The sequence below is a fragment of the Emys orbicularis genome, chromosome 20, assembly GCF_028017835.1.
Source record: "Emys orbicularis isolate rEmyOrb1 chromosome 20, rEmyOrb1.hap1, whole genome shotgun sequence".
Taxonomy (NCBI): Eukaryota; Metazoa; Chordata; order Testudines; family Emydidae; genus Emys; species Emys orbicularis.
The window spans coordinates 22,287,471-22,295,497 of record NC_088702.1 but is presented as its reverse complement, the minus strand read 5'-3'; the positions used below and the strand labels follow the sequence as shown (position 1 = coordinate 22,295,497).

The 8,027-nt window shown below is 56.2% G+C and overlaps 1 protein-coding gene across 1 annotated transcript; it reads right to left on the bottom strand.

The window, feature by feature from the left end:
• Positions 1 to 1,332: 1,332 nt before the first annotated feature.
• Positions 1,333 to 6,838, bottom strand: LOC135892514 (phospholipase A2 inhibitor gamma subunit B-like). Its single transcript, XM_065420307.1, has 6 exons — positions 6,724 to 6,838; positions 6,131 to 6,237; positions 4,642 to 4,758; positions 3,277 to 3,429; positions 2,774 to 2,914; positions 1,333 to 1,709 (listed from the first exon to the last, which is right to left on the bottom strand). Exons 2-6 carry the CDS (start codon positions 6,177 to 6,179, stop codon positions 1,495 to 1,497), a joined length of 675 nt encoding a protein of 224 aa, XP_065276379.1. The 5' UTR covers positions 6,180 to 6,237; positions 6,724 to 6,838; the 3' UTR covers positions 1,333 to 1,494.
• Between the last annotated feature and the right edge of the window lie 1,189 nt (positions 6,839 to 8,027).

The following is an 8,027-nucleotide window of genomic DNA, read 5'->3' as shown; positions in this document are numbered from 1 at the left end:
TTAGAGGGTGTATTGAATGGGGTCCCGGGGCCAGTCCAGGGTCTGGTACTATTCAATATTTTCACAGATGACTTGGGTAATGGAGCGGAGAGTGTGCTTTGCAGATGACTTCCAGTTGGGAGGGGTTGCAAGCACTTGGGAGGGAAGGAGAAGCATTTAAAACAACCTTGACAAATTGGAGAATTGGTCTCAATTCAGCAAGATGAAACTCAATCAAGACAAGTGGAAATTACGACACAGTGGAAGGCAAAAAATCAAAGGCACAACTACCAAATGGGGAATAACTGGCTAGACAGTCATACCAGTGAAAAGGATCTGGGGGTGATGGCAGATCACAAGTTGAATATGAGCCAACAGTGTGATACAGTTCCAAAAAAGGCTGATCTCATTCTGGGGTGTAGTAATGGGTGTGTTGTATCTGAGACACGGAAGGTCATTGTCCTGCTCTGCTCAGCACTGGGGAGGCCCCAGCTGGAGAACTGGGTCCAGTTCTGGGCACCGCGCTTTAGGAGAGATGGGGACAAACTGGAGAGAGTCCAGAGGAGAGCAAGAGAAAAGATCAAAGGTTTAGAAATCCTGACCTGTGAGGAAAGGTTAAAAACCGGGCACGTTTAGTCTTGAGAGAAGAATGTTGGGCGGGGGGAGTGCTGAGAACTGTCCACAAAGACATTCAGGGCTGTTATAAAGAGGCCGGGGACCAATCGTATTTGATTTGCTTCCCCACCGATCTCGGAAGCATCCTCACTTCTTTCCATTCACCCCCCTCCATCCCTCCTTCTGCTGTTTCGAGGGACCATGTGGGGACGATCAAGGCCTTCTCCTTATCGCTGACAAATACCCCGAATTCTGCAGGGATGCCAGTGTTCACAGCCCACACGTGGTGCCTGCTACCACAGGCCCCGATTCACCAAGGCTCTGAAGCACGGTGCTTACTGTTAAGCACCTGACTTAGCCCCAAATGCTCATGTGCTTACAGTTAAGCATGTGCTTGCGTTTTGGGTCAGGGCTTTGGAGACAAGGCTTCTGTTCCCAGCTGGGCCACACAATCTCCCTCGCAGGTTTGGCCAACAGTTTCCAAAGTGGCATGTAATTCAGGTGGACTTGCTGTAGGGGGCGCTGCCGAGGGCAGGAGAGGCTGGACTTGGCTGTGATGACTATAAAGGAAAGTTCTTTACTGTGTCTGCTGGACCCGGACTGAGCCTGTGGTCCCCCCGGGTATTGTAGCTCCTGGCCTGTGCTGCCTCATTTCACCACTAGGGGTCACTGACTAATTGGCTTCTTGACAGCCCCGCCCATGAGAATTGAAATTTCCCCCCACAGATTTCTAAAGACTTTGGTCTCCAGTTTGTTTTATTAAGCGGAACAATATAAAGGGGAAGCGAATCCAGGCGGGAGCCCAGAGCCCCTGGGAGGGGAGAGCGGCTGCCGAGAGGGGCTAACACAGGCGGCTGGGGTGTTACTGAGTGCGGCGTGGCCATTGCACCGAGTGGGAAATCAGGAGAGAAACTTCAGCAGGAGCAGCCCAGCGAGGGCTGGGAAGAGGAGCCCGGCTGGTCCCAGAGCTGTGCTGGTTGCGCTGGAGACTGATGAGCATCTGGCCGTGGTTACCTCTCCTTTGATCCCTGCGAAGGTCCCAGAACCCTCATTTATTTGGTCACAGACATACTGAGTACCACAGCCCTTCATGACGGTCTTCGTGGCAGATCCACCTGCATGCGGGGGAGGAAAGGAGGTGATCAGTGTGAGGGGTGCCGATCCATTCCTTGAACTGGACCAGGACACAACAACCTGCCCCTCCTCAGCTCTGCCCCTCTGAGCCCCGCCGAGGCCCCCCACCGCCTCCCCTTTGGCTCTGCTGCCCCCAGCATGTCTCCCTCTTCTCCTTTACTGTGACGCAGACTCACTGTGTGTCCTTGAATAAGTCACTTGCAGCCGTGATCTAGAGCACACTGAGGATACCGAGATTGGATAAGGCCTGTATTAGCCACACCACTCATGCTGCAAAGTAGCAGCTCCCTGTTGGTGGAAGCGGTGGGATCTTTATGAAGGGTGGCTTCATAATGAGTTAAAGCATCATGATGGGATCCTGCAAAATTGGGGTCAATTCCTAGCTCTGCCACAGCCTTCCTGTGTGACCTTGGGCAAGTCATGTCACTACTCTGTGCCTCCGTTTCCCAGTCTCTGAAACTAGGAGAATGATCCCCACTATGCCTACAGAGATTGTGTAACACCGACAGACGCCAGGTGTTGGCGGGCGGGATCGAACCGGGGACTTCTGGAGCTTAGTGCATGAGGCAAAAGCCAACTGGCTGTTAAGCAAACTCCTTCTCGCTAAGTGGTTTGGGTGCCACTACAGTGGACAGGACACCCCACCCAGGAGGTGGGTGGGTTACAGTTGCAGGCTCTTTGGGGCATGGGCTATATCTCCCTATAAGTCTTTAGCGCCCAGCACAGTATGGGTCCCTTATCTTCGCTGGGGGTCTGTTCAGTGCCTGGCACGACTGGGTCTCCCAATATTAAACCAGTCCCTGCCACGGAGAGCTTAGAGACTAAACTATAGACAGGCAATGGATGGAGGAGAACCAGAGGCACAGGGCGGGGAAGACACTGGGCCAGGGTCACACCAGAGGCCAGCGCTGGGAACAGAACCCAGGTGTCCTGATCTGCAGCCGATACCTTTATCTAGCGGATGACACGCAGCATCTCGCTTCTGCCCTTGGGGGCGCGGGACAGCAAAGGAAAAATAACCCCAGAACAAATGAAAGGAAGTTACCAGATTTTAGGGGCCCGGCGATGTCCATACATTGGGTCTCGGCTCCAGTACACTGTATGGTCTCTTCACGGCACTGCTGAGAGGACGGAGCGTAGCAGGCTGGGCAGCGCTGGCCGTTGGGTTTGGTGTCAGCCGGGGGCACTGGGAAGAAGTGGAGCAAACGCAGTCAGCTCGGGGGACGAGCCCCAGGAGGCGTCGGGGCAGGGAGAGCAGCTGGGGGCTGAACAGCTCAGCCCTGGGCGCCCCCTGCAGGGGGAGCTGTAGCTCTGGGGGCAGCGGGGGGGGGGAGAGGTTTGCAGCAGGGAGCCCTGGATCCCGCCCCGGGTGAGGTCAGCTGGGTTCACACCTGGGGGCAGCCTAGAGCCCCGCCCACTAAACTCCACCCAGCCAGGGGCTCAGTGTTATTCCATGGGGCGCCCCCTGCAGGGTGGGAGGACCAGTCTCAGGAAGTTAATGTGGGGCAGGTTCCAGGCAGCAGGAGGTGCAGGAGATGGGAGATGTACCTTTAACAGGCGTCGGTGTGCAGGAGTCCGTCTGGCAGCAGGCGATGCTCGTCCTTGTCATCATTCCCTTCCCAAAATTTGTCGAGACGAACCTTGTGTTACATTGGCTGGATGTTGCACAGCCCTTGATAATGGTCTGGGTCTTCTCTCCCTCTGCACAGGAGAAGACAGAGATTTTTTTCCCCCATCCATTCCCAGCCCATTGACGCCCACTTCACAATGATGCCCATGTGCCATTAGCCTGCCTCTACCCATGGGGAAACTGAGGCACGGGGAGGGGAAGTGACTCTTTCGAAGTCCCGCAGGGCTAAAGAAAGCGATTTCAGCACCTAAACCCAGCCCTTAGATCGGCCTGCTCCCCACTCAGCTGCCGCGAATCTCCTGCCAAAGTTCCCACCAGGGGGGTACATGCTGGCTGCTGAAATCCCAACACCGGGCATCCAGCTCACCCCTTAGCCGTGGCGGGATTCAGAGACTCATAGTTTCCCTGCTGATATCACCTGCGGGGCCTGACACAGGAGATGCCCTTGGAGCACGCCCACCGGATCAGGCTCTGCACAAAGCCCAGCCGGGGGAGGAGATGGGGAGGGGCGGGGGGGGGCAGTTGCTCCCCCCCGTATACCCAGGAGTCCAGTGGGTCAGATGCTCCCAGTGGAATGTTTAACTATTTCATACAATGTGGGGCGGCTTCAATAGGAGAGACGTACAGAGACCCGCCCGGAGGCCGGGCACGACCATAGGTGGGGAAAGATCTGGGCTGAAGTTCCCAATTCGGGCCGAGTGGGGATTTGAACTTGCCTCCCCCTGGGCCCAGTTCAGTGCCAAGCCACTGGGGTCTCCTGGCAGCCCCTCCTCCACTGCTGGCATTGACAAGGAAGGGCTGACCCGGTTCAGATATCGGACGCCCAGCGAGGGCCTCCGGGCTGTGGACCCCAAGCAGAGCTGGGCGTCTCTGTGCAGGTGGGACTTAGTGGGTAAGGGACTTTGGGTAAGGGACAAGGCTTAGGTCACTCCCCTTTCCTCGACATTTCCTATTGGCTGGCTTAGGTGGCTCCCACTCAGTGGCCTCTGGTGCATCCCCTCCTCAGGTGCCTCCTTCTCCCCATGCACCGTACAGGGAGCCGGGCCCCGGCCCACTGGCTGGCGAGTCGCCTGGGGGTTCGGCATCGCAGTGCTGAGCCGAAGGCCCCGTTGGGGAGCTAGCCACAGGGTGTGGCATAGAACCCAGGCGTCCTGGCTCCTTACCCGCTGCTCAGACCCATCCGCCCCACTCCCTTCCTGGAGCTGAGATTAGGATAGAACCCAGGCGTCCTGGCTCCCCAGCCTGTTCCCTGGCCCGCGTTGGGTCGGGTCCCTCTCACCCACCGAGTGTCAATTCTGTTAGAATGACGCCACAAGAGTTTTGCCCAGCAGTGCAGGTCTGTAGGCTTCCCGTGCAGCTGGTTCCTTCTTCTTCACAACGCTCACACCGCAGACAGGCCCCTGGGGACGGAGAGAGAACATGAGCCACCTGGATTTGTCCCTCCCTCGCCTTCCCCAGGGCTCTGTGGGGAAGCTCCGGGTACAGCGCCCTGGGGTCCCTCATCCGGGGCCGGTGCAACCATTTAGGCGACCTAGGCGGTCGCCTAGGCCACTAGGATTTGGGGGGCACCATTTTCTTCGGCAGCAACCGCAGCGGCCGGATCTTCGGCCGCCCCGGTCGCTGCTGGCATTTAGGCGGAGGGAGCTGGGGCAGTGGAGCGCGGGGAGGGCCGCCTGCAGCAAGGGGGGGGGCGGCACGCAGGGGAACTCCCTGCCCCAGCTCACCCCTGCCCCACCTCCTCCCCGAGCACGCCGTGGCTGCTTCACTTCTCCCGCCTCCCAGGCTTGCGGCACCTAAGCTGATTGGCGCCGCAAGCCTGGGAGGCGGGAGAAGTGAAGCAGCCATGGCGTGCTCGGGGAGGAGGCGGGGCAGGGGTGAGCTGCTGCCAAGGGGGCGGCGCCTCAGGGCGGGGGCTCGGGGACGGGCGCAAGGTGGAAGTTTCGCCTAGGGTGCGAAACATCCTTCCACCAGCCCTGCCCTCATCCACCGCGCTGCCCCAGTTTGGTCCCTGGTCCCCGCTGGCTACAGACATTTCACGCTGCTCGGGGGCTGCGTCTCCCCGGGATCGCTGCAGATTTTAGTTCCCCGGTGGGTTTTCCCACCTCACAAACCCCAGAGAGATCCCCAGCGGGTGTGAGCTGGTGTCGCTCTCCAGTGCGGTGCAGCAAGGGCCGAGTCGCACCTGCCATCGACTCCAGTGCAGCTGCGCCCCCCTGACACCGGCTGGGCCCTGCCCCACTGACTCCAGTCCAGCTGGGCCCCCCTGACACCGACTGGGCCCTGCCCCACTGACTCCAGTGCAGCTGCGCCCTCCTGACACCGGCTGGGCCCTGGCCCCACTGACTCCAGTGTAGCTGCGCCCCCCTGACACCGGCTGGGGATCACATAGACCAGCCCTTCAGATTCTCTTGAGCTCCTGCTGCTGAAATTCAGATCCGCTGCCTGTCACACAACAGACAATCCCGTTCGAAATGCCCTTGGCCTCTGGCCAGCTCTGAAAGGTGCCCAGTCACGACACAGTTCTTGCAATTTAAATTATAAATATTTCCTCTCATTTCCACAATTGTTTCACTCGCTGTCACAGGGACTTTGTAACTTCAAGCCCTCTCCTCCTCGGAAGCTGTCACTTGGACGCCCCCAGCTGAGCCCTCGTTATCCTGTGGCTTCTTTTCGGTTACATTCAGTAACAGTTTCACCCAGCAGGCGGCTCTGGGCCGTTGGGCCGTTGGAGAAGTTAGGAAATCAGCCCCTGTAGGAACAGACCCCACTCACCCGTAGCCAGGAGAGCAGCGAGGATGCAGACAACAAGAGAAGCCTCCATGGTTATGGGGGAGCAGTAGATCCACCCTGGGGTCTTTGGAGGATTTTTCACAGAAGGGCTGAAATGAGATCAGAAGGGAACTTGCATATGCATGATTGGGCCGAAAGGATGGGGAGAGCCACAGAGCCATTTGCCACAGTTCTGGGGTAGCAACAGCTCTGACCTCTTCGTGGCTGGGTTTTTTGTGGCACGCACAGGGAGAAGTCATAGAGAAACCTCAAATACTCCTGCTGGAAGATTGCCGCATAACATGACTTTGTTTCCGAGAATACAGCGAGAACCAAAAACAAGACAGAGACAAAACAGGCTGCTCCGTTTGACGTAAAGAGACACAGCCGGCCACTCTATAAACAGAGGGTGTCAAAGAAGGCTGCTCCCTACAGCAATGAGAGATAGCTCGCCCAACCTGATTCTTTTCCTGACTCCAAGAGGGGACTGGAACCCAGTGGTTAGAGAAGGAGGGCCAGGAGCCAGGACTCCTGGGTTCTATTCCTGCTCTGGGAGGGAAGTGGGGTCAGCAGCATACCAGAGGGATGTTACTTACCAAAACTTCTTAGGGGCTTCAGGCTGAGTAGCGTTTGCTGGGGTGGAGCAGACGGATAGTTCAGTGAAGCAGAAAAGATTTGCCAATATCTGTGTCTCTCCTCCTTTTATAGAAGGGCTCTGGTACATGCGCTGATGTAATGCACTTTTGTTTGCTTGAGTCCATAAGTTCCTAGATCCCTCCCCAGCCCTGCCCCCACCCAACGATGACACAATTTGGACATACGAGCACATTGAGAAATTCGCCACTCTTCCTGCTGAGAAACAACCACAGGCATGAGTGAAACCGCCTCCCCTTTAAATCTTGGGTGATGGGGGGCAACTTGGGGAAGTGGGTCACAGACTGGATGGGGTGGCAGGAGTCCTGGTCCTATTCCTGGCTTGCTAAGGGCATGTGGGTTAAGGGCAGGACTTCTGGGTCTCATTCCCGTCCCTGGGAGAAGTGGCGAGCTGTAGGTTAGAGGAGTGGGGGATGGGATTGGCAGGACTCCTGGGTTCTGCAGAGTGGAGAGTAGGGTGTAGTAGTTAGAGCAGCGTGGGGTTGGGACTGGAAATCAGGGTCCCTCAGTCCATAGAAAGGTGAGTGGGATCCAGTAGTTAAAACTGGTCATCAGGTTCTATCCCTGGCTCTGGGAGGGGAGTGGGGGCTGGGAGCCAGGACACTTGGGTTCTATCCCCAGCTCTGGGGATGCGGCCTAGTGACTTAGAGCAGTGGGGGCTAGGGACTGTAGCCCGGTGGGCCAGCTTACCTGTATTATATTCATTGCTTTGTTATCCTGCTTTATTATATTTAGTAGTAATGCAAGGAACCTACAGGCTTTTATCCTGTAAGATTTGGCTTTAATAGATAGTGTGAGGCTTGAGGCCTATAACCTTTGGTATGGATAAACTTAAGTAACTTATAAGTTATAGGGAACTGGAAGTGGCATGCCAGAGGTGAAATTTTGTTTAGAATACTGACATTGGCCACCCACAGAACATCGCTGACACCAGCATCCGGAAAGTTCCGGACAGAACCTTTGACCGGAAAGCTGCCATGAATGCAAATTGACATGTATGCTAATAGGGTAACATCATACATACACTAACCTATAGAAAATGGATACCTTAAGGGAAGAAAATACAAATAAGGACCTCTATTAAATATGTATTGGTCATGGCGGCATCAGCATAACCTACTATGTAAGTAACATTTCAGGGGCAGCAGATAGATTGGAGTGATGTAGACCTTGGAAGGGGCCAGAATGATGGCCACCGGAAAAGATGAGGATGATAACGGTGATGAGAAAGATAATGGTTAAGTAT

Bases quoted from the DNA above. Each gene is read 5' to 3' on its own strand.
- LOC135892514 (XM_065420307.1), bottom strand. From the start codon at position 6,179: ATGGAGGCTTCTCTTGTTGTCTGCATCCTCGCTGCTCTCCTGGCTACG. The intron at 4,759-6,130 runs GTGAGTGGGGTC...CTCCGTCCCCAG, and splicing joins CGCTGCTCTCCTGGCTACGG to GGGCCTGTCTGCGGTGTGAG. The intron at 3,430-4,641 runs GTGGGTGAGAGG...TCTCCTGTGCAG, and splicing joins TCTAACAGAATTGACACTCG to AGGGAGAGAAGACCCAGACC.